The sequence below is a fragment of the Dipodomys merriami genome, unplaced genomic scaffold (assembly GCF_024711535.1).
Source record: "Dipodomys merriami isolate MVZ:Mamm:240054 unplaced genomic scaffold, mDipMer1.0.p SCAF_82, whole genome shotgun sequence".
In the NCBI taxonomy this organism is placed as follows: Eukaryota; Metazoa; Chordata; class Mammalia; order Rodentia; family Heteromyidae; genus Dipodomys; species Dipodomys merriami.
The window spans coordinates 5985824-6013612 of NW_027206424.1; the positions used below are offsets into that span (position 1 = coordinate 5985824).

Genomic DNA, 27789 nt, shown 5'->3' on the forward strand with positions numbered 1-27789 from the left:
TGCTCCTGGGGGCGGGGCCTGTGCAGGGGGGCGGGGCCAGGCCCTGTGTGGCCACTGGCGCCGGGGCGGGGCCTGCCCGGGGGCGGGGCCTGCCCGGGCGGCCCACCCGGTGCCCTCTCTCTGCAGGACGGGGACGTGCAGCGACACCTCTACCTGCAGGACGTACTCACACAGGTGGCAGCGCCGCCTGAGAAGTCCAGGTGAGCGGCCAGGCCCCGGAGCCCTTTCCTTCTGACTCCGCGGAGGGCGGATTCTGAGGCCGGCCGTCGGGAGGCCGGGGCGGAGGCCTGCGCTCGCGGCCCACAGCCCGGGCGGCGCCGAAAACCTCCGGGGGCCGGGCCGCCCCTGCCGGAGCGCCTTCTCTCCTAGGGTGCCCGAGTTCACCTGCCAGGCGGCGGGCTGCGGCCGCGTGTTCGCGGCCCTGGAGGACTACCAGCACCACTACCAGATGCTGCACCGCAACGTCTGCTCGCGCTGCCGCCGCGCCCTCCCCTCGGCGCACCTGCTGGAGGCGCACCTGCTGGAGTGGCACGACCCGCTCTTCCAGATCCTGGCGCAGAGGCGGGCCATGGTGCGTGAGGGCCGCGCCGCCCGGCTCCGGGCGCGGGGGCCGGGGGCCGTGACGCACGCCTGTCTTCTCTAGTACCAGTGCTTGGTCGAAGGCTGCCCGGAGAAGTTCAAGACCAGCCAAGACCGGAAGGACCACATGGTGAGGCTCCACCTGTACCCTGCGGACTTCCGATTTGACAAGCCCAAGAAAAGCAGCAGGTAGGTAAGGGCCCGGCCGTAGTGACCTGGTAATATGGCATTGTTGTGCTGACAGGTGCTGGTGCAGGGTACCAAGTCACTGGGAATAGGGGTTTAGTACCCACAGAAGCTATACACACAGTGTGTGTGTTCTTTTCCTCAGAACGGACAACATAGGAGGGAAAAAAAGGGGGCCAAGGAGGGTGGCCCTATTTTCCCCTGTGCCCCCAGCTGGTCACAGTGGCTGACTCAGCTTTCTTTTTTCTTTTTTTTTTTTTTTTTTTTGTCGGTCGTGGGGCTTGAACTCTGGGCCTGGGCGCTGTCCCTCAGCTCTTCAGCTCAAGGCCAGCCCTCTACCACTTGAGCTACAGTGCCACTTCCGGTTTTCTGGTGGTTTAATTGAGATAGGAGTCTCACGGTCTCTCCTGCCCGGGCTGGCTTTGAACCGCGATCCTCAGATCTCAGCCTCCTGAGTAGCTAGGATTACAGGCGTGAGCCACCAGCGCCCGGCTTAGGACTCAGCTTTCTAAAGCTATCACGGGGGATTTGTCCCACGCTGAGTTCCCCCTTTCTCTTCTCCCAGAAGACTCTGGCTTTTCATCTTTCCTGTTTGCCTACTGTTGGTTGATGTTTTTAGGCAGCACTGGGTTTGAACTTAGGGCCTTGCCCTTGTCAGGAAGGCACTTTGCTGCTGAGCCATGCCTCCAGCCCTCTTTTGTACTGACTGTTTTTGAAGCAGGGCTCACTTTCTCCCTGAACTACTCTTTTTTTGGGGGGAGGGAGGAGGGTCCGGTCATGGGGCCTGAACTCTGGGCCTGGGCGCTGTCCCTCAGCTCTTCAGCTCAAGGCTAGCGCTCTACCACTTGAGCCACAGCGCCACTTCTGGCTTTTTTCTTTTTGCTTATGTGGTGATGAGGAATCGAACCCAGGGCCTCATGCATGCAAGGCAAGCGCTCTACCACTGAGCCACCTTCCCAGCCCAGGGAGCTACTCTTGTAGCTTGGATGACACATATGCCCACCAAGCCAAGCTTTCTCTGCAAGGTAGAATCTCATGTGCTTTTTGCCCTGTGGCCTGAGACCTCCATCTCCAAATCTCAGCCTCTCAGTAGCAGGGAACAAAACAAAGCCTTCCACTGACATAACTGCTAAGGGTGCACCATGGAGAGAGAACTCCAGGAATTTCTTTGCCTCTTTTTAAAATTAAGTTAGGATAAATTAACTATACAAGAGAAGGAAGCCTTAATTATATTTCTATTATCATACATGCAAACGAACCAAACTCACCCTTTCATCTTCCCTGTTTGCCCATACTCCTCCCACTGGTTCCTATCCCTAACAGTCGTTGCCTCCTTTGAAAATGATTCCTTCATTTAAACCTTCATAACTGTCTCAAAATTCCATTGCTAGCTGGGCACTAGAGGCTGAACTAAGGCTGAGCTAAGGCTGAGATCTGCAGGCTGAGATCTGCAGGCTGAGCTAAGGCTGAGATCTGGAGGATGGTGGTTCAAGCCATCCTTCATCACAATGTCCATCCATAATATTCTTTTTTAATGAAATATTTGATTTAAGAAATATTGTTATTATAAAGGTGGTATATCAAGGGATTACAATTATATGAGTCAGGTAATGAGTACATTTCCTTTCACACAGTGTGTTCTGTTCCATCCATAATATTCTTGAGACTAAATCTCAACAGAAATGTCTGCATTTGGTGGTATGTACCTATCTCCAAAATAACCAGCAAATGGCTCTGTAGGAGGCATGGCCCAATTTGTAGAACATTAGCCAAGTAAGCATGAGACCCTGAGTTCAAACCCTAGTCAAAAAAATAATTGGCTGGAAATGTGGCTTAGTGGTAGAGTGCTTGCCCTACATGCATAAAGCCCTGAGTTCAATTCCCCAGTACCACGCAGAAAAAGTACACAGAAAAAGGCAGAAATGGCACTGTGGCTCAAGTGATAAGAGTGCTAGCCTTGAGCAAAAGAAGCTCAGGGATAGTGCCCAGCCCTGAGTTCAAGCCCCAGGACCAGCACAAAAAGAAAAGAAAAAGAAGCTGAGTATTAGATGATTCTTTTCTTGTTCATATGCTGGATCAAACACTGCTATTATGGAGGAGGCTGATTTATAGCTGCAGTTAGTTTTAGTATCTTCCTAAAAAGATACTTTGACACCTCCTATAGGCGTTTTCACATGGCACCTCAGAAACATCGTTTTCAGAGCTGAGCACTGTGGCTCACGCTTGCGATCCTAGCTTCTGGGAGATCAGAGTTAATAGCCAGCTTGGGCCAAAAAATGGTAATATTCTTTTTTTTTTTTTTTTTTTTTTTGCTCGTTCCTGGAGCCTGAACTCTGGGCCTGGTCGCTGTCCCTCAGCTCTTCAGCTCAAGGCTAGCACTCTACCACTTGAGCTACAGCACCATTTCCAGCTTATGTAGTGCTGAGGAATCAAACCATTTTATGAACTGGGAAGATGACTCAGTGGTAGAGTGCTTGCCTTGCATGCCTGAGGCCCTGAGTTCAATTTCTCAGCACCACGTAAGCAGAAAAGGCCGGAAGTGGTGCAGTGGCTCAAGTGGTAGAGCACTCACCTTGAGCCAAAGAGCTGAGGGACAGTGCCCTGGCCTAGAGTTCAAGCCCCATGACCAACAAAAAAACTTCTCTGAAGGAATCTGGGACTACAGAAATTATGTGGAGCTGATGCTCACTCCTCTGCCCTCACAGCCCAGGCCTGTCAGCCGAAGGCCCCCACCCTGGGGACCCTATGGAAGTCTGTTCAGATGACACCATGGAACTCAGCTCCGAACCCACTGCACTGGGCCCCTGTAGAAGAACCTACAGTCAGAGGTCAGTGTGGATGTCTCCTCAGTCTGTGCTCTAACTCATGTCCACGTTCTTCACGAGGGAGTTAAGCACTGGCTTGAACACCGGCCTCCCTGGAGTTGACAGCTGGTCCTGGGGTTCCTTTTACCTGTGCTTTGGACCTGAGGCCTACGACGCAGGCTTCACTCTGGGGCCATGCCTGCAGGGTGGGAAGGGCCTTCTGTGCCCACTTCAGTCTCTACCTGGCCACAGTGTCCTAGGGTGGAGTTAAAGTTGTTCTCAAGTGTAACTTTGGGAAAAATGTTAACAAGCAGGAAAAGTTGCCAAAGAACGCAGATTGGCAGGAAGATGGGTGTGTGGGTCCCTGGTGGAAGTCTCGGGCTGCTACATGCACGCGTGCGTGGCCTGGGTGACGGTGATGAAGTTTCAGAGGATGGAAGTCAGGCTTCGGCCGAGCTCCCCCTAGAAAGCGAGTCGTGCGCATGGGGCCCCTGGGAAGGAGGTCCGAGGTGGGAACTGCCCCATAAGCAGACCCCACTTCTGTGTTTCACAAAGGGAAAAGAAATGGATAGCATTCTGAGACACAAAGGAAACATGACAAGGGGCTGTTGTGGGTTGGTTGCTTTGTCCAAGAAAAAACCATAAAATGTGTTCTTTGTTCCAGAGTGCCCTCTACCATCTGTTTTGGCCAGGGTGCATCTCGAGGGTTCAAAAGCTCCAAGAAAAAAAATGAACACCCCTAAATCCATAAGAGGAGAGGACCAGTGTCTGAGCAGACAGTAGGGAGACGGGGCCTTGTGCAGGAATCTGCATCCACTGGGATCTTCCTCTGGCTTCCAGTATGGCTCCCTGGCGCCCTTTGCCACCCTTGTCTGTGAAGCAGCATCTGGGACTCTAAGCAGCAGGGAGGGACCTGCCGGCTCCAGAAAAGACTGGGACGCACTGTAAGGAATAGGTTGGGGGATGGCCCACCTCGCTTGAGAGGCTCTCCTTCAGAGAGAGTTATAAAGTCCTGGTGTCCAGTAGAGGAGTGCAGCTGGCCCAGTGTAGTTGCTTTGACTGAGTCCTGGCCCACCGGCACCAGGAGAGACACCTTCATGTTCCTCACAGTCTTACCGGCCAGCACGTCCCGCCGACCACAGAGCCAGAAGTGTGTGGAAGGCAGCCCACTGAGAGGAGGACGGCAGCAGAAGCCCACAGAAGCCTTCGCTGTGGTGGTGTGATGTGAATGCAGAGCTGCGAGTCTGGAAGCTGGGCTAGATGGAGAGAAAGATAGCATGTCTAGGAGAAAGCAGCTCAGCCTGAGTAAAGGCAGGGCCTCGGGGTCCGCAGGAGACCTTACCTCATAACTTACTCTTTCTGGGCTTTGAGTCTGGCCGTGGGCAGCTGGGGTTCACCCTTCGCTTCTAGTACAGAGGCAAAGCCGCACTCAGAGCCTTCAGATAGGGCTGGGAAGGGGGCTCAGTGGTAGAGCGCTTGCCTTGCATGCGTGAGGCCCTGGGTTCGATTCCTCAGCACCACATAAGCAGAAAAAGCTGGAAGTGGCGCTGTGGTTCAAGTGGTAGAGCGCTCACCTTGAGCTGAAGAGCTGAGGGACAGCGCCCAGGCCCAGAGTTTAGGCGCCAGGACTTACCAAAAAAACAAAAAAGCCTTCAGGTAATCTAAAATACAGCCTCAGATTCCAAGCACAGCCAGTGTGCGTCAAGCTCTGAAAACCAAGTTCTCAAGTGTGAAAAGTGAACTTGTCAGCACCAAGTGTGGAGAGACCCCGTGACTCGGTCTGCGTGGGAAATGTGCACTGACGTGCTGGGCAGGCCTGGTGAGCCAACATGCAGAAGTGGGGCTGTCTCCATGTCCCCTCGGAAGGCCTGGTCCTGGCAGGTCCACCTTCTCTCTCCATGTAGTGCAGTTCTGAGGCTAGCTGTCAGCATGAGAAATCGCTCTAGCCCGCGTCCCTGCAGCGCATCCCACCAGACATGCAGAGTGGGTATCATCCCTGGGGACCTCCCGTCCCGGAGTCCAGGCCTAGCTTCCCACCCAGAAAGCCTAGACAGCTCCCTTCAGTCGTGGCAGAAATGAGGACCTACGAGAGACCCTTTTCTAGACTCCACTGAGGGTGCTCTGTGGCCTTTTGTCAGTGGGAGCTGGGGAAGGAGCTTCTGGGAGGAGAATTCTGTGACCACACAGGGAGCTACCTCGGCATTCCTTCCTGCCCAACAACCTACTGCCGGGATTTGTTGGCAGAAATTCACATCTGCAATTAACTGGCACAATTTTTGGGGTAGGCTGCCGGGACCTGGGCACTGTACCTGAGCTTTTCTCTCTCTCAAAATTAGCACTTTCATACTTAAGCCACAGCTCCCCACTTCCTGCTTCTTTGGTGCTTAATTGGAGATGAGTCTCACAGGCTTTCCTGCCCGGGCTGGCTTTGAACCGTGTTCCTCAGACCTCAGCCTCCTGAGTAGCCAGGATTACAGGTGTGAGCCATCAGCACCTAGCTTTACCTTTAGCTGACTGTGGAAGGATTTTATATCTCCCTCAATTAGGAAGGACAGCTTCACTGGGTACACCAATCTTGGTTCAAAATTTGGATTGTGTCCTTCCATGACTTCCTTGTTGTCCCAACATGCACCTTGCTGTATGTAACTTGCCTCCTCCTCTCAGGATCTTTGATCTTTGTACTGAGTGTTTTAACTGTACTGTGTCTGAGGGTTGTTTTTTCTGCTGCCTTTGCCTGTTTGGTGTTCTGTCAACCTCCACCTGCATGATCCTCTCTCTGAAGGTGGAGAAAGTTCTGTTATTATTTTAATAGTTTTTCAGGACCTTTAGTTTGTGTCTCCTCTTCCTTGTCTACACTGATGATTCATAAGTTTGATCTTTTGACTCATGATTCATAAGTTTGATCTTTTGACAAAGTCCAAGAGTTCTTATAAATTCCATTCTTAGCTTAGTGTTTTTTCCATGTCTTGGATTGTTTGATCTTCATACTCTGCTTTGTCTTCAGCCCCTGATGCCAACCTGTTTTCAACTTGTCCTGTTTTATTAGCTGTTTGCCTGTGTGTGTGTGTGTGTGTGTGTGTGTGTGTGTGTGCACGCACACACACACACACACACACACCCCTAGGGATTTAACTGAGGGCCTGGGTACTAACTCTGTGCTTTTTTGCTCAAGGCTAGCACTCACCACTTAAGCCACAGCTCCATTTCCAGCTCTTTGGTGGTTAATGGGAGATGGAGTCTCATGGACTTTCATGCCCAGGCTGGCTTTTAAACCTTTGATTGTCAAATCTCAGCCTCCTGAGTAGATAGGATTATATACAGCCTGGCATTTGGCTAGCAAGGCTTTTGATTGACATCTTTATTTGGGCTGTTGAACTCATTTCCAGAGTTTCAACCAGATTCTTGTTTCAGGATGGCCTGTTGAAGCAGCCTGGGCCTCCCTGGCAGGGCCAGAGCTGCCGGGCTTTCATGCACAAGAGTGCAGCGCCCCCGCGAGACGGCTCCTCCCTCCAGCGGGTCGGGTCCTGTTCCAGCCCTGGCGGGCGGGCACGCTGAAGGGGGCTCTAGGACAGCATCTGCTAGGCCAGCCCTCCCCAGGAGGCTCTCAGAAGACCCTGACCGCTACCACCACACCTCTTCTACCTGCTCAGGCTCCCATGCTTCCAGGTGCGTGGCCTTGCTGGCCTGCAGATTATCCAAACTGTTTCCTGTCATAGAATTGTGAATGCTTAACACGTTTCTGAGTAAGCAAAGGGCCTAACTCTTTTTCCCCAGAGCTGAGGATAGAGCTCAGGGCCTTGCACTTGCCAGGTAAGTGCTCCTCACTGAGCTAAATCCCCAACCCCTGCCTAACATCGTTGTGACTTTTTTTCTTGAGTCTTTCAGGCTGTCCCAGTGTTGAGCTATAGAGGAAGACAGAGAGCAGTCTGTCCTCATATGCAGGGAGCAGCAGACCTCCCTCAGGGTCCTGGTAGACGCTGGTATCCCCGCAGACATGCTGGGCCTGGCTGGGGGGAGGAGTGGGGAGGATGGGGGTCACCAGCCCATGGGGTTCTCCCAACCACTACAGGAACCAAAACAAAGCCACCAAGAGTGGTTGATGGACATCACATACAGCCAGGGGCCTATCTCGTTGCTTTCTACTGGGATCTGGAATTCAGAGCTGGCACTTGCCGTGTGTGTGCAGGTCATGGGCTTGAACTCAGCTGTGCTCTTTTCACGCACGGGTAGTGCTCCACAGCCCTTGAGCCACAGCTACACTGTGGCTTTATGGTGGTTAATTGGAGGTATGTGTCTCACAGACTTCCTGCTTGATCTGGTTTCAAGTTGTGACCCTCAGATCTCAGCCTCCTGAGTAGCTGGGGTCACAGGCAGAAGCCATTGGCACCCAGCTAACACTTGACTTTTGAATCTCATTTCTGGAGTTTTTTAAAGGCCAGAGAAGCTAGAATTAGTGTTAAGAGGTATTATGGATATTTGATATAGGGCTCGTGAAAGACTTTACCAAGAGGACAGGAGAAAAAAGCATTTGTTAGGCTGCTGGTATAAGAGCCAGTGGGCAACTGAAATAGCAAAAGAGGCAGCGTGGCAGGCGTGGTCAGGAGAGGGCCTTATGGCTTTGGTTAAGCTATTTTTGATTGGCTGGTTTCTGTTTTGTGGAAGCTGTTAAATGGTGGCCTCCTGCTCTATGGTCTAAACTGCTCAGCTCGGTTTTCATACCTGCCTTCCATCTGGTTGCGTAAGTTGTCAGGAATTCAGATCTTAGGACTGGTGGCAGCCTAACCTCATCCCTGCAGGCACAGGAAGCCCACATGTACACGTGTGCACATGTGCAAATGCACACACACAGGCCTTGGTGGGCCAGAGCCAGCCCCAAACTCCAGGAGTCTCACATGCCAAAGAAAGGTGAGAGAGAGCCAAGGAAGATGTGTTCTGTAGCCACCATGGAAGACTGCACTTCATCAGCTCTCCGGGGGTTGGACATTTGTGGTTAAATAGGGAGAATTTCGTGTGATGAGAGATAAGAGGAGCCAGGCCTGCTGTGCTTACAGAGGCCGCCTCCCACCTTGGTGGGTCCTGAGTTGGAACCCCCACCCTCCCCCAGGGTCCCCGGGAGAGAACTCTGCAGGTCGACATCTGGCCGGTTGGCAGTGTGGGCACTGCACTGGTAACTTGTCCTGGTGAGTTCGCAGGCAGGGTCAGACATAGGCAAACTGAGCTGAGGCCGCTGTGAGCACCACGGGGCTGTGGGGACAGTAACCACCAGGTCTGCCCGCAGCAGCTGCTCCACAAGCTCCCGACAAGCCCTGCCCTCCTGTTGCTGCTCATTCAGAGCAGGGGCTTGTGGACCCTGGGATTCGGGGAGATAGACATCTTACCAGGCTGTAGGTCACTAGGTACCTGCAGAGCCAAGGCTGGCCATCAGGTCCACACCACCCATGTGACCGTGGGCCCTGGGGCCTTTGGAGCAGCCTTCAGTGAGGTGCAGAGGAAGGTCCTGTGGGCGACGCTGGCACTGAACTGTGAAGACCCCTTTCCCGCCTGGCTCTCCAGCAGGGAGGCCTCGTATCGCCCTGCAGGATTTCCCGGGACCCCTGTGAGTCAGCTAACGTTACCATGGACAGTTGGGGTGGGCCAGAAGGCTGTCCTGTATCTTCCAGAAAGGTCCAGGCACGGGTCTGCACTGGCCCAGAGGAGCCTGTGGACGGGGTGGAGTGTGGGCTGGGCCAGCCTCCTAGGGGAGGCCTGGTTACTGGGGTTCCGAGGCCTCAGACTGTGGGGTGCAGCCCTTCACAGGCTCAGCTCTGTGGCATGAGGGTCCCAGCCCCGACCTGGGTGAGTCACACCACTCACAAGAGCATCCCAGGCTGGGCTCCTTCAAGCAGCAGCTCAGAGAGCAGGCCCCAGGACGCTTATTCCCCACAGCACAGCTGGCTAGTGACTGTCCATCTGAGCCCAAGTGCTGGTGGACACTGCCTGGCCTCACGGACCCACAGCAACCTGGCCTTGCTGGGTAGGTGGTGGGCTTCAAGGAGGGCCCATTCCAGCATGCTGGGCCAACACCGTCTCAAAGTTTCCGAGACGACGGAAGAGAAAGCTGTGTCACAGAATCTCTGAAAGAGGGCTGGGAAGGTGGCTCAGTGGTAGAGCGCTTGCCTTGCATGCACGAGGCCCTGGGTTCAATTCCTCAGCACCACATAAGCAGAAAAAGCCGGAAGTGGCGCTGTGGCTCAAATGGTAGAGCACTAGCCTTGAGCTGAAGAGCTGAGGGACAGCGCGCAGGCCCAGAGTTCAGGCCCCAGGACCAACCCAAAAAACAAAAAAAAAAAAATCTCTGAAAGAAAGGCCAGGTTCTTGAGTCAGCCTACCACACTCCCTTGTCACAAGTCATGCTTGCAGACGACACCTGGAGGTCAAACGAGGGGTCACACAGGACTGAAGTCCAGAGGTGGAGGGGGTCCAGCCGCAGGGGCTGCTGACAGGCCCCGGCTCCTCTGCCCTGGCCCCCGGGCTGCACAGGAGGGGCCGCCGGGAAGGTGGAAGGCTAGCGGGCTGGCTCCAGCTGCTGGTGTCAGGGTCTAAGGCTGAGCAAACACACTCAGGAAGATGGGAACTTCTCCATCATAGAAGAGAGACTGGGCAGCAGGGCAGGCCTGTGTGGGGGGAGCCTCACTGTGACCCTTGGAGACTTGTGTGTTCTGTCCATGCGCCCACACACGGACAAGGTGTCCTTTCTGTGTGCCTGGCTGCCACAGGCAGCCCAGCGCTCCGATCTCCCGGCAGAGGCCCCTGCTGGCCAGGACGCCGCGGACGCCGTGGAGCTGGCGCTGGCTCTCATCCACACTGAGATGGAGGGCTCCCCCGGGCCTGGAGCCTCCGGTGTGGGCCTCACAGCCTTTGAGGCCCCGAGTCCTCTGTTCCACGCAGGGAGGCCGGCCCTCCTGCCTGACGCTGCTTACAGCCCAGGCTGTCCTGGCTCTTGAGGGCCCACTGCGGTACCGGTCTGAGCTTGTCTCCCACCAGGCAGGGTGCCCGGACACAAGATGGCAGTAGTTAGGGAGCAGGTGCTGGAGTGCTCAGGCAGGGGTGGGGGGAAGCCTGGGGACAGACCACCCAGATGGGGACAGAGCCGGAGTCCGGCAAAGCCAGTGGCGGGCTACCGCGGTCATGGAGTGGGAGCCAAGAACCTGGGAGGGGCCTGGCTCCTGCGGGTCCACCTCGTGTCTGGGTCTGAAGGGGAAGCTGGGGGATGATGGGAGGCAGGACCCACCAGCAGGGCCCGGGGGCAGGAGGAGGGGAGGCCACGGCCCTGCAAGTCCCCATGTCCCTCCTCAGGGCAACATCCACTCGATCCTAAGTCATTCATGTCTTCAAGCGACTCGTGAGGACACGAGCCAAGGAGTGGGACACTTCTGTCCAACAGGAAGGCCTGGGACCAGCACCGGGACCAGGGGGAGGGACGAAGCAAGGGGTTGGAAAACCACCAGAGAGGACCCCCAGTGGTTGTTCCATTGTGGCCCTCAAAACCAGGGACTCGCACAGAGGCCCTGTGGTGACAGGCTGGGCCTGCAGGGAGCAAGGGCCTCTCTCCAGCCCTCAGGTCTGGGCCTGGAAGCGTTCTGACAATGCCACAGGGCTCAGGAGAAAGGGCCGCGGGCGGCCGGCGGCGGGCAAGAGTAAGGAGGACTTGGGTAGACTTGAATTTTACTTACAGAAAAGCAACGGAGCCAGAGGCCCCTGGGGACGGGGCTTCACCAGGGCCAGAAGCAGGGACAACACGAGGGGGGACAGCGCTGGGTGGCGAGGCGCGGGCGCGGGCGCGGGCAGGGCACTCTGTGAAGACGGGCCTGGGTGATCCACGGGGCAGCGCCTGGTGGTTAAGATCCCACTTCCCTGGTGGGCAGGAGAGCTAGGCGGCAGGGCCCGCGCCCCCCCGAGCCCGAGTACCCCATGCTGGGGTGGCCAGCCCAGGACAGTGGGCAGGGGTCCCAGGGAGCAGAGCTCACAGAGAGACCCGCAGAGCTGTCCAGTGAGCCAACCTACCTGCCTTGGCTGGGCTGTCACTGGGTGGCAGGGGCCGGCACGCTGCTCACCGCCCTGGGGGCCTCCTCCTCTGCCTCGGCCGAGGGCTTTCCGGGCGGCTCCGTCCTGGCGACCACGGCTGCCTTCACCGGCCCCAGTGCCCCCGGCGCTCCTGGTACCCCCACCAGGGCAGAGCCCTTACGCTCCTCCTTGCCGGAGCGGTAGCTCTCTGCCCAGGGCATCTCGGCCGCATGCTTGCGGCTCAGCGGGTAGGCCCCGATGGCGGCCAGGATGCTGCGGTGGCGTTCAGGGTCCATCTCCGTGTAGTACATCTCCAGCGTCAGGGGGGTGCAGATTTTGTGCTGCAGGAAGGACGGGTCGGGGGTGGGGCTGGCGGTGGAGGTACCGTGTTGAGCAGACAGCATGGTGCGGGGGAGGGGGATGGGGAGGAGCCGCCCCGCTGCCAGCTGGGTGAGCCCAGGGTGAGCAGCCGTCGCCAGCACCACTGTGGGCTCTGACTTCAGCAAAAACACATTAAATTCAAACCATCATTAATAAAGCTCCGATACAAAAAATGGAGCAAAGTATTCGCTTAACATGCAGAAAAGGTCACTGTCCACACTACATCAAAACCCTTCAACAAATCCAAAGGAAAGGGAGGGTGAAGAAAGCCGCCCAGCCAGAGGAGGCCATTCCCAGGAGGCTGCCAGAGGCCCCTGCGGACAGGGCCTGAGCCTCCTGCCTCCACCTTGTTAACTACAGTAAAACTTCCTGATAAACCAAGCTTTCCTCAAAACCTGGGAAGAGACAGGACTGGGAGGAGGGTCACAGCAACCGGGTCACCGACAGGACCTCCCAGGTGGAGAGAAGCACCACTCCCCTGCGCTGGCCCAGACCCACTGCTGGGGGGTGCCGCCCCGGGTGGCAGCGGGACCACCCGGCGGTCCTGCCCGGCCTGCGCCCTGCGGGGCCTTACCCGAAGCAGGAAGCCATCTGGGCAGGTGAACTGGTCGTACCAGACGGCCTTATACATGATCAGCACACAGCCCATGAGAGCCATGGCAAAGGCGATCATTCTCGCGGTCGGCAGCTAGAGGGGAGAAAGGAGACGAGGCGAGTCCACCCTAGCCCAGCTCCCCGCGGCCTCGGGCCTCTCAGGATGAAGGCTAGGCACCGGCTAGGCGCCTCCTCGGAGCCCTGGGAGCCAGTACACCGCGGCTGGTGTTTGCCCCGGCTGCTAATGGAAGGGTATTTTCGTGAGGCTTTCCTGCCCACACGGTGCCCGCGGAAGCGGGCAGCTAGGCTGGTTGGGGAGTGCTGGATGTTCCCTGGAGGGACTCACGGGAGGTGTGGTGAGGCTAGAGGGGCGCTCTCCATCAAGGAAATGGCAGACTTAGTGCAACAAAAGAAGGGTGTGTTCTCTGTCTCGTGTGTGTGTGTGTGTGTGTGTGTGTGTGTGTGTGTGTGTGTGTGTGTGTGTGTGTGTGTGTGTGTGTGTGTGTGTGTGTGTGTGTGTGTGTGTTCCGCGTGGGGCTTGAACTCAGGGCCCAGACGATGTCTACCACTTTGAGACACAGCTCCACTTCTGGTTTCTGGTCGTTTAGTGGAGATAAGTCTCACAGACTTTTCTGTCCAGGCTGTCTTTGAACCACAACCCTCAGATCTCAGCCTCCTAAGTAGTTAGGATTACAGATGTGAGCCACGGGTACCCAGCTCAAAGTAAGTTCTGAAGCCATCATTAGTAATGCTAAAAGATTAGAAGAAGACATTTGCCATTTCTTCAGGAAAAGCCATGCTACATAGAAAGCCTCCAAGTTGCTGAAGGTACCCTGCCAGAGACACAGGCTTCCCAGGAGGGCTCCGGCTGAGCCCTCACAGACAGGTGAGGCCGGCGGAATGGTGCCATCCAGCGGTTCTCCCTGAGACCCACGGGTCTCCAGACAACGGGCCTGGGTGCACGCTCCCCAGCATGTGCTACCTTGCCACCTGTGCCCTTGGCCTGACTTTTTTTTTTTTTTGACAGTCCTGGGGCTTGAACTCAGAACCCGGGCACTGTTCCTGAGCTTTGCTTCCCCGCCCCCCAAAAAAAGAAAAACTTCCTCAAAAAAAAAACATACGGCTTTTTCTGTGTATGTGGTTCTGAGGAATTGAACCCAGGACTTCATGCATGCTAGGCAAGCACTCTACCACTGAGCCACATTCCCAGCCCTGCCCTGACTCCTTACAGAGATGAGTGTGGTTACCTTGCGTCCCTCCTCTGAGTGGCTGCAGGCCAGCTTCTGACCCTCCAAGTCTGTGAACTTCTTTGACTGGTCCGGAGAGGACAGCTGGTATTCTGTCTGTGTCTTGATGACCGCCTGAGGAAAGGTTGACCAGGCCTTGCCAGGCATCAGGCAAAACCCAGGAGAGCCCTGAGCTGGGAGGGGGGAGCTTGGGGCCATGCACGGCAGCCCCATTGATGAGACAATCTGTGGGGTCATCACAGAGCTCCTGTGGCTACAGCTGCAGCTAAGAGGAGGCGGTTTGCAAGCGTGGCGGGGGCCACGGCACCGGGGAGGCCGTGGCTCTCCCACCGCCAGCTTCCCTGTCAGCAGCTCACAACCTGACTTCTCCAGGAGTCTGTCCTGTCTGCCGGACGCACGGGCATGGGTGTTCTGTGTCTGCTCCCCGGAGGAAAAGGCTAGAGCTGCCCAGTGTCCACGGTTGTAGTAAAAGCACCTGAAGCCCACCAGACTTCTGCCCCCAGCTGGCAGCTGGCCATGCGTGGGAGTCGCTCCCCGACAGTGGCACGGCTCACGCCCAGAGCTCCTGGAAGCCTGGCCTGCGCCGGCCTCGAGTGCAGTTCACGCCTCTCATCAGTTTCTGCTGTAGGCCTGCCCTCTGCTGGTCATCCCAGGAACTCCATCTCACCAGAGCTCTGCCCAGCAGAGGAAGTGTGTGAACAGGGCCTGCTAGCCATACCCGACTGCTTCCTGGGCTGAGGCCTCCTGTGACTGTGTGCTGTTTCGGACGGTGGAAGGAGTTTTGGATGGGAGACTCCTGACCAAGGAGGTCGGCCTCGACTTGGGTCAGCTGGAGTTTCTACACAGCTTGGCCCTGGCCAAGGTGGCCAGGGCCACAGGTACACAAATCTCACTCACAACCCTTCGTTCTCCAGCAAGCTGAAGAGGGTCCCCTGGGCACACCTGAGCCACTCACCTGGTCAGCAAATGGTGGCTGAAGCTGGCTGACGTCCAGCGGACTGATGAGAGGAACACTGTCCATGGCAGCCCCACCCTGGTCTCCAGGGTCTTTGCCTGGTTTTCCCGAGAAGCTACAGCCCAGCTTCACCATGCTTCGCCAACTTGTCCTGGTCCTGAGACAGAGACAGAATCACCGCTCACAGGCAATGCTATGGACAACCACACAAGCAGACTCGGAGTGAGGACCCCAGGCTGGTTCTGATGCTCCTCACACCAGCGCCAGGGAGGGCTGTGGATGGCAGTCAAAGGTTTCTGGTCCTTTCCTGACGCTCAGGGCCCCTCAGCAGTGCAGGAGTGCTTGTTGTTAGACGCGCAGAGGAGAGCCATTCCACTAACAGGAGTCAGGTAGCAGTCAGGTGTGTTGGGCTGCCAGATTCAGCAAAGAAAATACCAGAAGCCCAGATAAACTTGAATTTCAGTTAGCTAATTAGCACTTACTTTCTTAGTGTAAGCATATCCCATGCCACATGCAATGTGGGACCTACCCACACCAAAATGCCATTCGAACGGGAAAGTAAAACAGGCTCCTTGTGGGGTGGGTCCACAGGAGGGGGGTGGCTAATGAAGAGGTGAATAAAGATAAGTACATTTACATCTGTGAAAACAGAAACACACACACACACAAGCAAGCAGAACCATGAAACTTGGTGGAAGTGTTTTAAGAGGCAAACTGGAGCATGGCAGAGGAGGAGGCTGATCGGGATGCACTGTACGCCTGTGTGAAAATGCTACTACAACTGCCCTAGGCTAATTAACGTCAACAGGATGCCACTTGTTCTCTTTTGATATTCAAATGCAGCCAGAGGAGCAGAAAGGGAATGAGAACTACTTGGACGGGGCGTCCAGGTCAACCCAAACCCTCACCGGGCAAGAAGGACCAGGCCCCTAAAGCTGACGGCCCCTAGGGAGAGCTTTCAGGATGGCGCCCCCGTGTGCCTGGAGGAAGGCGGCGCAGGGCCCACCATGGTAAGGCAAGGCTTGCTTTCACCTCAAGGATCACCTCTGAGAGAAAAGGTGAAAATGGTCTCCAAGCTGACGGACGGATAAAGTAGAAAATAAAGAACATTCAACCAAAAGAAAGACCCTGGGTCAGTTAAGAAATTGAACTTTTGCCAGGCACTGGTGGTCACACCTGTCATCCTAGCTACTCGAGAGGCTGAGATCTGAGGATCAAGGTTCAAAGCCAGCCCGGTCAGGAAAGACTGGGAGACTCTTATTGCCAATAAACTACCAAAAGAAAGCCAGAAGTGGAGCCGTGGCTCAAGTGGTGGAGCCCTAGCTTGAGCAACAGAAACTCAGAGAGAGAGCGAGGAGGGAGAATGTAGTTGTGGAGGTGGGAGGGAAGGGAGGGTAGGAGAAAACAAAGGAGGAGGCAACAATGCTTGATAAGAAAGTACTCATTCCCTTGCTCATGTGATTGTAACCCCTCTGTACAGTACTTTTACAAAAAAACTTATTATTTTACAAAAAAAACTTATTGGGGCTGGGAAGGTGGCTCAGTGGTAGAGCGCTTGCCTTGCATGCTCAAGGCCCTGGGTTCGATTCCTCAGCACCACGTAAGCAAAAAGAAAAAGCCGGAAGTGGCGCTGTGGCTCAAGTGGTAGAGCGCTAGCCTTGAGCTGAAGAGCTCAGGGACAGCGCCCAGGCCCAGAGTTCAAGGCCCCACGACCGGACCCAAAAAAAAACAAAAAAAAACTTATTAAAATATATAAAAGAAGCTTAGAGACAGCACCCAGGCTCTGAGTTCAGGCCCCAGGACTGGCACAATAAAAAAGAAAAAGAAATTGAATTTGTCATTAAAACCCTCTCACAAAGAACTTCAAAGACAGGCAACCTCACTCTGAAGGAGGAAATGCTGTAAACATGATAGGAAACTCAGAGAAAGAATGAGAGAACCGTCACCTGCTCCCCACACCTCACCACCCCACAGCCCAGGACACAGGGGAGAGGAAGCCAAGGGTCCATCTGGGCCCAGATGAAAGTCCAGCAAACATAAAAAGGATAGAATGGGAGGTTTGGTATGTTCTGAACACACAATGTGGTTTAACACTTGAAAAGCAATCAATATTTTACCATTGACAGAATAAAGAAATCACCTGATCAATCTCAATAGACATGGAAAGGTATATGACAAGAGACAATGATACTTTACTGGCTTAAGAACCTATTTGCATGTTAAGAGCAAAACAGTTCCTTGATCTGAAGCTGGCCACAGAGACACAGTAGTCACACTTACTGTTCTGGGTCTTTTGACTTTGAGACCAGGAAGGAGATGCAAATGTCCTTGAACAGTTCTAGAAAACAGTCTCTCCAGTGTAGCTGGGCAGAGAGCTGAGGCTGGGACAAGATTAAGCAATGCCGGGGCTGGGAAGGTGGCTCAGTGGTAGAGTGCTTGCCTTGCATGCCTGAGGCCCTGGGTTCGATTCCTCAGCACCACATAAACAAAAAAAAAGGCCGGAAGTGGTGTGTGGCTCAAGTGGTAGAGCAATAGCCTTGAGCTGAAGAGCTGAGGGACGGCGCCCAGGCCCAGAGTTCAGGCCACACGACTGGACCCAAAAAAAACAAAGATTAAGCGGATGAGTCTGCTCTTATGTAGGAAATACAAAGACTCCTACAGATACATTATAAGGACAGAAAGCAAGACCGGTGAGGCCACTGAGAAAAAGATTCTCAGAAAGCAGTGGTATTCCTATATGTTGGACATATATGTATATAATATTTGATTTCTTTTTTCTTACCATATTTTAAACTTTTTTACTTAATCAAATATTTCTTTACTGCTATTTAAAGGTGATATACAGAGTGGTTACAGTTTTGAACCTAAGTCCTCAGATCTCAGCCTCCTGAGTAACTAGGGTTATAGCATCTGGCTTCCAACTTTTTTTTTTCTAAATAAACTTCACAAGCACTGAACTTTTATGTGGAGTAGAGGGACAGGAACAGAGAAGAGATCCACCTGCCCTGTTCTGTTGTCTGTCTGCCTGTAGCAGCAATGGAAGATGGTGCTGAGACTCGGCAGAGAAGGCGCCGGCTCATGCCCTCCACTTCCCAAGACAGATATCACCGCAAGCTGGAAGATGGACGGATAGTGAGCCAGTGTCCACCCCAGGCTGGCACCGCCTCCCGCCACACACACTGTGGAACCTGCGCCAGGGGCATAAACATGGAAAATCAAGACAGCACAGCAACTCAGAATATCTTTCTGACCGCAGGTGGAGCAAGACAATGAAATATTACTGATAAGAGGAAATACTGATTAAATGACAACACTGAAATGAAGAACTGTGCTTACCCAAACACAGTCTTCAATGTGTGTAAATAAAAACCACCTCTGAGCCAGGCACCTATGGCTCACACATATAATTCTAACTACTCAAGAAGCTGAGCTCTGAGGATCACGGTTCAAAGCCAGCCCAGGCAGGAAAGTCTGTAAGACTCTTATCTCCAAATAACCAGCAAAAAAAAAAAAGTAGAGTGTGGCTCAAGTGAGAGTCCTAGCCTTGAGTAAAAAAGCACAGGGACAGGGACAGGGCCCAGGCCCTGAGTTCAAGCCTCAGGACTGGTGTGCGCGCGTGCACACAGTAATGCACAAGTGGCAAAAAGTTGCTGTGGGTTGAATGGCATCCTAGTTGGAACTAGAAGTTCTACCAGTTGTAACCCCTAGTTCCTGCAAGAAAAACCTACTGAAATACCATCTGTGCAGATGCAGTCAAGTTACAGTGAGGTCCTATTGGATTGGGATGGGCCCTAATCCAATGCCTGTGTCCTTGTAAGAAGAGCCAGCTTGGGCTGGGAAGGTGGCTCAGTGGCAGAGTGCTTGCCTAGCAAGCATGAAGCCCTGGGTTTGGCTTCTCAGTACCACATACAAGAAAAAGTGCTGGCCTTGAGCAAACGAAGTTCAGGAACAGTGACCAGATCCTGAGTTCAAGCCCCAGGACTGAAAAGGAGAGGAGGAGGAGGAGGAGGAGGAGGAGGAGGAGGAGGAGGAGGGGGAGAGGAGGGGGAGGAGGGGTAGGAGGATGGGGAGGAGGAGGAGGAGGAGGGGGAGGAGGGGGAGGAGGAGGGGGAGGAGGGGGAGGAGGAGGGGGAGGAGGGGGAGGAGGAGGAGGGGGAGGAGGAGGGGGGAGGAGGGGGAGGAGGAGGGGGAGGAGGGGGAGGAGGGGGAGGAGGAGGGGGAGGAGGAGGGGGAGGAGGGGGAGGAGGAGGGGGTGGAGGAGGAGGAGGGGGTGGAGGAGGAGGGGGAGGAGGGGGAGGAGGAGGGGGAGGGGGAGGAGGGGGTGGAGGAGGAGGAGGGGGAGGAGGGGGAGGAGGAGGGGGAGGGGGAGGAGGGGGTGGAGGAGGAGGGGGAGGAGGGGGAGGAGGGGGAGGAGGAGGAGGAGGGGGAGGAGGGGGTGGAGGAGGAGGAGGGGGAGGAGGGGGAGGAGGAGGAGGAGGGGGAGGAGGGGGTGGAGGAGGAGGAGGGGGAGGAGGGGGAGGAGGAGGGGGAGGGGGAGGAGGGGGTGGAGGAGGAGGGGGAGGAGGGGGAGGAGGGGGAGGAGGAGGAGGAGGAGGAGGGGGAGGAGGGGGAGGAGGAGGGGGAGGAGGAGGTAGTTCCTCAATCTCCCTCCCATCCCAGACAGGGCCTGGAGGGGTGACCCCGTGACCCGGGTGACCCGGCCTCTGGCCTCTGGCCACTGCACTTGGGAGGCTGGTCCCGGCCTGGTCCCAGCCCTGGACGCAGGCAGGGGACGCGCACACAGCATCAGTGTGTGTGGCGGGTTCGCACGGACTGGAAGCCACAGAAAACAATACAGCCGGCTAAGGGGAGGGAGGCGCGCCCGGGAGGCCGGGAAGGGGCCGGGAAGGGCGGCAACGCAGCCATCAGGGACAGGCGTGCGGGCCCGTCCCGGACGTGGGCTGGGGGAACCCAGCCCCGGCCCCCGGGCCGTGCGCTCGGCCGCGAGGACTCCGCCCGGCTCACGCTCCGAAAAGATCTCCGGGTTCCCCCTGGTGGCAAGGGGGCTCCCATGGCAACAGAGGCAGAGCGCCAAATGGTTCCCATGGCAACAGAGGCAGAGCGCCGAATGGTTCCCATGGCAACAGAGGCAGAGCGCCGAGTGCAGGGTTCCCATGGCAACAGAGACAGAGCGCCGAGTGCAGGGCTCCCATGGCAACAGAGGCAGAGCGCCGAGTGCAGGGCTCCCATGGCAACAGAGGCAGAGCGCCGAGTGCAGGGTTCCCATGGCAACAGAGGCAGAGCGCCGAGTGCAGGGCTCCCATGGCAACAGAGAAGGGCCGCGAAGCGGGGCCTGGGCCGAGCTGAGGCGCCTCGGCGCCGGGTTTCGGCCCGGGTAGCATGGTGCAGGGGCTCGGCGCCGGGTCACATCCCCGCACCCCGGGCCCGGCCAGGCCCCGCCACCCCGCGGGGCAGCAGGAAGGCGGGCTCGCGGCCCAGCTCTCGAGATGCCCGCACGCCCCGCCCAGCCCCGCCCCGGCCCCGCACGCCCCGCCCCGCACGCCCGCACGCCCCGCCCAGCCCCGCCCCCGCACGCCCCGCCCCGCACGCCCGCACGCCCCGCCCAGCCCCGCCCCGCCCCGCACGCCCGCACGCCCCGCCCAGCCCCGCCCCGCCCCACACGCCCGCACGCCCTGCCCCGCCGCGCCCCACACGCCCGCACGCCCTGCCCCGCCGCGCCCCGCCCCACATGCCCTTGTCCCGCAGCGCCCCGCCGCCCCCCCCCGCAGCCCCTGCCCCGCCCCCCGCCGCGCCCCGCCGCCCCCCGCAGCCCCCGCCCCGCACCCCGCAGCCCCCGCCCCGCACCCCGCAGCCCCCGCCCCCCGCCCAGCAGCCCCCGCCCCGCACCCCGCAGCCCCCGCCCCGCAGCCCCCGCCCCGCACCCCGCAGCCCCCGCCCCGCAGCCCCCCGCAGCCCCCGCCCCGCAGCCCCCCGCAGCCCCCGCCCCGCACCCCGCAGCCCCCCGCAGCCCCCGCCCCGCAGCCCCCCGCAGCTCCCGCGCCCCGCAGCCCCCGCCGCGCCCCCGCCCGGTCCCGGGATGCGGTGGGCGGGAGCCTGGCTTCCGGGCGACCGGCCGGGGGAGGGGCGACCCCGCGCGGCCACGCGCCCTGGCCCGCGGCCCGGCCCGGCCATCCCCGCGCCCCCTCCGCCCTCCCGGGCGTGGAGCCCACGGGGGCCCGGGCCCCGGTCCGCGAGGGCTGGACGCGCCGGAGGCCTGGGGCGGAGGCCCACGCGGGGAGGCTCGGGCCGCCCCCCCCCCCCCCGCACGCGGAGCCCTGGCAGCCCCGCACCCGCACCCCGCACAGCCCGGTCCCCTCGCCCCAACCCGTCGGGACAAACGTGGGTGGCTCACGGGGTGCGCAGCTGCCGCGGGACACGGGCCGACGCGGAGGACGGGATGCGGAGGACAGGGTTCCAGATGCTTCGGGGCGGGGCGGGGCGCGGGGCTGGAGCCAGACCGAGGCTGCGGTCGCCATGGAGACGGAGGAGGAGAGGCAGGGGGAGGAAGAGGAGGGACCGTGCGGCTCTGCGGCCTACAGACCCGACAGACACACAGACACACATGGCTGACACATCACACACACACACATGGCTGACATCACACAGACACACAGACACACATGGCTGACACATCACACAGACCCGACAGATACACAGACACACATGGCTGACACATCACACACAGACACACATGACTGACACATCACAGACACACAGACACACATGGCTGACACATCACACACAGACACACAGAAACACATGGCTGACATCACACACAGACACACAGACACACAGACACACATGGCTGACATCACACAGACACAGATGACTGACATCACACACAGACACACATGGCTGACATCACACAGACACAGATGACTGACATCACACACAGACACACATGGCTGACACATCACACACAGACACACATGGCTGACACATCACACACAGACACACAGACACATGGCTGATACATCACACACAGACACACATGGCTGACACATCACACACACACAACACACACACACATGGCTGACACATCACACACACACACATGGCTGACACATCACACACACACACACAGACACATGGCTGACACATCACACACAGACACACATGGCTGACACATCACACACAGATACACACATGGCTGACATCACACACACACACATGGCTGACATCACACACAGATACACATGGCTGACACACACACAGACACACATGGCTGACACATCACACAGACACACATGGCTGACACATCACACACAGACACACATGGCTGACATCACACACAGACACACATGGCTGACATCACACAGACACACATGCCTGACATCACACACACACACACGGCTGACATCACACACAGACACACATGGCTGACACATCACACACAGACACACATGGCTGACACATCACACACACATACCACACACACGGCTCACATCACACATATACCACACACGGCTCACATCACAGGTGCACACAGAAACACACCCATAGTTCACATCACATGCACACACATGCCACACACATAGCTCACGTGCACACACACCACACCATGGCTCACATCACATGCGCACACATGCCACACACATAGCTCACATATCACACGTGCACACAGACACACATAGCTCACACATCACACGCACACATGCCACACACAGCTACACACCTGTGTCACACGCCCCTCTCACGAGTCCACACCTCCTGCAGTAACCGCGATGCTTGCTGGGTGTGTTAGCACACTCCTGTAACCGCGATGCTTGCTGGGTGTGTTAGCACACTCCTGTAACCATGATGCTTGCTGGGTGTGGTAGCACACTCCTGTAACCGCGATGCTTGCTGGGTGTGTTAGCACACTCCTGTAACGGTGATGCTTGCTGGGTGTGTTAGCACACTCCTGTAACCGCGATGCTTGCTGGGTGTGTTAGCACACTCCTGTAACCGCGATGCTTGCTGGGTGTGGTAGCACACTCCTGTAACGGTGATGCTTGCTGGGTGTGTTAGCACACTCCTGTAACCGCGATGCTTGCTGGGTGTGGTAGCACACTCCTGTAACGGTGATGCTTGCTGGGTGTGGTAGCACACTCCTGTAACCATGATGCTTGCTGGGTGTGTTAGCACACTCCTGTAACCGCGATGCTTGCTGGGTGTGTTAGCACACTCCTGTATCCATGATGCTTGTTGGGTGTGTTAGCACACTCCTGTAACCGCGATGCTTGCTGGGAGTGTTAGCACACTCCTGTAACCGCGATGCTTGCTGGGTGTGTTAGCACACTCCTGTAACTCCAGCACTCAGGACGCTGAGGCAGGATTGGGACTTCCAGGCCATCCTGGAAGCCAGACTCTGTCTCAACAAAACAACAGAAAAATAAATCAGCAAATAAGTTTGCCTTGGATTTCCTATAGATTCCTAGATGTTTCTTTCTGCTGAGGATTGAACCCAGTATCCTAACTCTTAGTTTGTTAATTTTTTAATTTACATTTAATTTTATTGTTAAGCTAATGTACAGAGGGTTACATAATAAAGCAATTGGCACATTTCTTTTTTTATTTTATTTTTATTTTTTAATTAATAAGTTTTTTATTGTGAGAATACCATACGGAGGGGTTACAATTACATGGGCAAGGTAATGAGTACATTTCTTTCTGTTTATTTTATTTTATTTTTTGGGTCCGGTCGTGGGGCCTGAACTCCGGGCCTGGGCGCTGTCCCTCAGCTCTTCAGCTCAAGGCCAGCGCTCTACCACTGAGCCACCTTCCCAGCCCTGTTGTTGTTGTTTAGGAGACAGAGTCTCAACTATTTTCCCCAGGTATGCTATAACTGCTAGCACGAGTGATCCTCTTCAACTTGGGGACTGTACCACCAGCTGGGTTCTTTTAATAAATTGTATATTCGAATTATTTAGTCTATCTTCCTTTAATTCTTAAAAAATTATAAAGTTGGTCTGGGAAGGTGGCTCAGTGGTAGAGCGCTTGCCTTGCATGCATGAGGCCCTGAGTTCGATTCCTCAGCACCACATAAGCACAAAATGCTAGAAGTGGTGCTGTGGCTCAGTGGTAGAGCGCTAGCCTTGAGCAAAAGCAGCTCAGGGACAGCACCAGGCCCAGAGTTCAGGCCCCACAACTGGCACAAAAAAAATTATATATATATATACACACACACACACACATATATATATATATATATATATATAAAGTTTATTTGTCTCTAGAGCTGATATCTGGTGCCACCAAAATCCGTCATAATTTTGAAGCAGTCTCCCAGTGCCTGTGCTGCCGCTCTCCATTCTTCCCATGACTACTTTTGTTTTACAACGCACTCATCCCACCGAAGACTGGCACAGGGACAGGAGCCCCAGCACGTGGCGACACCCCGACCCAGTCACCACCCCCACAGGTGTCCAGCAGAGCGCCTCACTCTGCTGTCCCCAGTCACCCCCCCACAGGTGTCCAGCAGAGCGCCTCACTCTGCTCCCGTGGAGGAGGGTTCCTGCAGAGAACCTCCCCATGTGTACGGGGCAGAGTGGAGGCTCAGGAAGGCGGCCGGGAGCGGGCAGAGTGGAGGCTCAGGAAGGCGGCCGGGAGCGGGCTGTGTGGAGGCTCAGGAAGGCGGCCGGGAGCGGGCTGTGTAGGCAGATTGAAGCAGATTGAAGCAGATTTCTGCTCAGCAAGAAGGGAACGCAGAGAGGAAGTGGTGCTGTGGCTCAACGTGGCACAGCACTGGCCTTGAGCGAAAAGAGCTCAGGGGCAGCACCCAGGCCTTGAGTTCAAGCCCCACCACTGCCAAAAACAGGAAGCAGAGGACCCTAGGACAGCATGGCCCTGCTTCTTCACACCTCCTCCACACCTCCAGACCTCCAGACCTCCAGACCTCCACACCTCCACACCTCCACACATCCACACCTCCCCTCACCTCCACACCTCCACACCTCCACACCTCCACACCTCCACACCTCCACACCTCCCCCACCTCCACACATCCACACCTCCCCTCACCTCCACACCTCCACACCTCCACACCTCCACACCTCCACACCTCCACACCTCCCCCCCACCTCCACACATCCACACCTCCCCTCACCTCCACACCTCCACACCTCCACACCCCCACACCCCCACACCTCCACACCTCCCCACCTCCACACCTCCACACCTCCCCTCACCTCCACACCTCCACACCTCCCCACACCTCCACACCCCCACACCTCCACACCTCCCCCCCACCTCCACACCTGGCTGCCTCTTTTTTTTTTTAAAGTAAGATTGTTGGGTTTTTTTTTTTTTTTTTTTTTCTTTTGCCAGTCCTGGGGCCTGAACTCTGGGCCTGGGCGCTGTCCCTCAGCTCTTCAGCTCAAGGCTAGTACTCTACCACTTGAGCCACAGCGCCACTTCCAGCTTTTTTCTGCTTATGTGGTGCTGAGGAATCAAACCCAGGCCTCAGGCATGCAAGGCAAGCGCTCTACCACTGAGCCACCTTCCCAGCCCCATGGTTTCTTTCTTCTTCTTTTTTTTTGTTTTTAAAGCTGGGTGCTGGTGGCTGATGCCTATAATCCCAGTTACTTAGGAGGCTGAGATCTGATGATCAGTGTTCAAAGTCAGCTTGGGCCAGAAAAGCCATGGACCACCTAAAAACTGGATGTGGTGCTGTGGCTCAAAGTGGTAGAGCTCTAGCCTTGAACAAAAAAACCTCAGGGACAGCACCCAGGCCCCGAATTCAAGCCCCATGACCAAAAATAAAGATGTTTTATTAGTATATGTTAATTGAGCAAGGGAGTTTCATTGTGATATTTCCATTACAAGAATTCAGTGTGCAAGCCAGGTGCTGGTGGCTCACACCTGTAATCCTAGCTACTCAGGAGGCTGAGATCTGAGGATCGAGTTCAAAGCCAGCCCAGGCAGGAAAGTCCATGAGACTCTTATCTCCAGTACTCCACCAGAAAACCAGAAGTGGCGCTATGGCTCCTGTGGTAAAGCGCCAGCCTTGAGCTGAAGAGCTGAGGGACAGCGCCCAGGTCCAGAGTTCAAGCCTCATGACCAACAAAAACAACAATAAAAACAACAAAAAATACAGTGTGCCCCTGCACCCCCCCTGCACCTCCCCCCCTGCACCTCCCCCCCTGCATCTCCCCCCCCTCCACCTCCCCCCCTCTACCCCCCGTAACCCCCCCTGCACCTTCCCCCTCCACCACCACCCCTGCACCCCCCTGCACCTCCCTGCCTGCACCTCCCCCCTCCATCCCCCCCTGCACCTTCCCCCTCCACCACCCCCCTCCACTACCACCCCCTCCACCTCCCCCCCTGCACCCCCCCTCTGCACCCCCCCTGCACCTCCACCCCCCCGCACCTTCCCCCTCCACCCCCCCCTCCACCTCCCCCCCTGCACCCCCCCTCTGCACCCCCCCTGCACCTCCACCCCCCCCGCACCTTCCCCCTCCACCCCCCCCTCCACCTCCCCCCCTGCACCTCCCCCTCTGCACCCCCCCTGCACCTCCCCCCTGCACCCCCCCACACCTCCCCCCTCCACCCCCCCTGCACCTCCCCCCTCCACCCCCCCTGCACCTCCCCCCTGTACCTCCCCCCCACTCCTCCCCCCCACACCTCCCCCCTGCACCTCCCCCTCCACCCCCCCCTCCACCTCCCCCCCTGCACCTCCCCCTCTGCACCCCCCCTGCACCTCCCCCCTGCACCCCCCCACACCTCCCCCCCACACCTCCCCCCTGCACCTCCCCCTCCACCCCCCTGCACCTCCCCCCTGTACCTCCCCCCCACTCCTCCCCCCACACCTCCCCCCTGCACCTCCCCCCTCCACCCCCCTGCACCTCCCCCCTGTACCTCCCCCCCACACCTCCCCCCACACCTCTCCCCCTGCACCCCCCCACACCTCCCCCCTGCACCCCCCCACACCTCCCCCCTCCACCCCCCCCTGCACCTCCCCCCTGTACCTCCTCCCCACACCTCCCCCCTGCACCTCCCCCTCCACCCCCCTGCACCTCCCCCCCTGCACCTCCCCCCCACTCCTCCCCCCACACCTCCCCCCTGCACCTCCCCCCTCCACCCCCCTGCACCTCCCCCCTGTACCTCCCCCCTCCACCCCCCCTGCACCTCCCCCCTGTACCTCCTCCCCACTCCTCCCCCCACACCTCCCCCCTGCACCTCCCCCTCCACCCCCCTGCACCTCCCCCCTGTACCTCCCCCCCACTCCTCCCCCCACACCTCCCCCCTGCACCTCCCCCTCCACCCCCCTGCACCTCCCCCCTGTACCTCCCCCCCACTCCTCCCCCCACACCTCCCCCCTGCACCTCCCCCTCCACCCCCCTGCACCTCCCCCCTGTACCTCCCCCCCACACCTCCCCCCCACACCTCTCCCCCTGCACCCCCCCACACCTCCCCCCTGCACCCCCCCACACCTCCCCCCTCCACCCCCCCTGCACCTCCCCCCTGTACCTCCCCCCACACCTCCCCCCTGCACCTCCCCCCCACACCTCCCCCCCTCATTTTCTCTCACCCCCTCCCAGCCCTCTCAGCTCTCCTGGCTCTGTGTCCACACATGCACAGAACGCTATTTCAGCATACTTGCCCTCTTTCTTTACCCCCTCACCTGTAGGGGTTTGAACTCGGGGGCTCTGTCCCCACTGGTCCTGCTCCCGGCTGGCACTGTAAGGATCAGGATGGACAGCTCTAAGATGTGGCTGTCAGGGGGAAGGTGCCTGCTGTCAGTGATTTTCCATGAAACACTTGAGCCATGCTTCCATTCTCCCTTTTTGCGGGTTAGTTGGAGATAGTTTCTAGAACTTTTCTGTTGTGACTGGCTTTGAACCACAGTCCTCTAGGTCTCAGCCTCCTGCATAGCTGGAGGACTGGCAATAAGCCACAAGCACCCAGCTTTCTCTTTACAGTATTTTTTTTTTTTGGTCGGTCGTGGGGCTTGAACTCTGGACCTGGGCAATGTCCATGA

At 57.1% G+C, this 27789-nt stretch overlaps 2 protein-coding genes across 6 annotated transcripts in view; one reads left to right on the forward strand and one right to left on the reverse strand.

The window, feature by feature from the left end:
* Znf511 (zinc finger protein 511) overlaps window positions 1-6397 on the forward strand; it is a 6695-nt gene extending 298 nt beyond the window's left edge. The window contains exons 2-6 of one of the 2 annotated variants that reach the window (XM_070011383.1): window positions 127-200; window positions 370-571; window positions 644-768; window positions 3471-3593; window positions 4234-6397. In XM_070011383.1, the coding sequence (XP_069867484.1) occupies window positions 127-200; window positions 370-571; window positions 644-768; window positions 3471-3593; window positions 4234-4312 (603 nt within the window). In that variant the 3' untranslated portion in view covers window positions 4313-6397. Of the gene's footprint in view, window positions 1-126; window positions 201-369; window positions 572-643; window positions 769-2399; window positions 2860-3470; window positions 3594-4233 lie in introns of those variants that run through there. The other variant, XM_070011384.1, reaches the window with a different exon arrangement.
* A 4864-nt stretch (window positions 6398-11261) lies between these two features.
* Caly (calcyon neuron specific vesicular protein) lies at window positions 11262-22903 on the reverse strand. Of its 4 annotated transcripts, none has more exons than XM_070011473.1 (6): window positions 22504-22903; window positions 14790-14946; window positions 13835-13948; window positions 12568-12681; window positions 11613-11953; window positions 11262-11439 (listed from the first exon to the last, which is right to left on the reverse strand). In XM_070011473.1, the coding sequence occupies exons 2-5, from the start codon at window positions 14922-14924 to the stop codon at window positions 11630-11632; spliced, it is 687 nt and encodes a 228-aa protein (XP_069867574.1). In that variant the 5' UTR covers window positions 14925-14946; window positions 22504-22903; the 3' UTR covers window positions 11262-11439; window positions 11613-11629. The 4 variants fall into 4 exon arrangements, with proteins under 4 accessions (XP_069867574.1, XP_069867570.1, XP_069867572.1 ...); XM_070011469.1 differs by lacking the exon at window positions 22504-22903 and adding an exon at window positions 21181-21615 and having other exon boundaries at window positions 11262-11402; XM_070011471.1 differs by lacking the exon at window positions 22504-22903 and adding an exon at window positions 21181-21285.
* Between the last annotated feature and the right edge of the window lie 4886 nt (window positions 22904-27789).

Coding starts and splice junctions, on each gene's coding strand:
- Caly (XM_070011469.1), bottom strand. CDS start 21,461: ATGTGTCAGCCATGTGTGTCTGTGTGTCTGTGTGATGTCAGCCATGTG. Junction 14,947..21,180: donor CCGCGGCAGCTGCGCACCCC/GTGAGCCACCCA, acceptor TCTCTGTCTCAG/GACCAGGACAAGTTGGCGAA. Junction 11,954..12,567: donor CAGATGGCTTCCTGCTTCGG/GTAAGGCCCCGC, acceptor TCCTTCCTGCAG/CACAAAATCTGCACCCCCCT.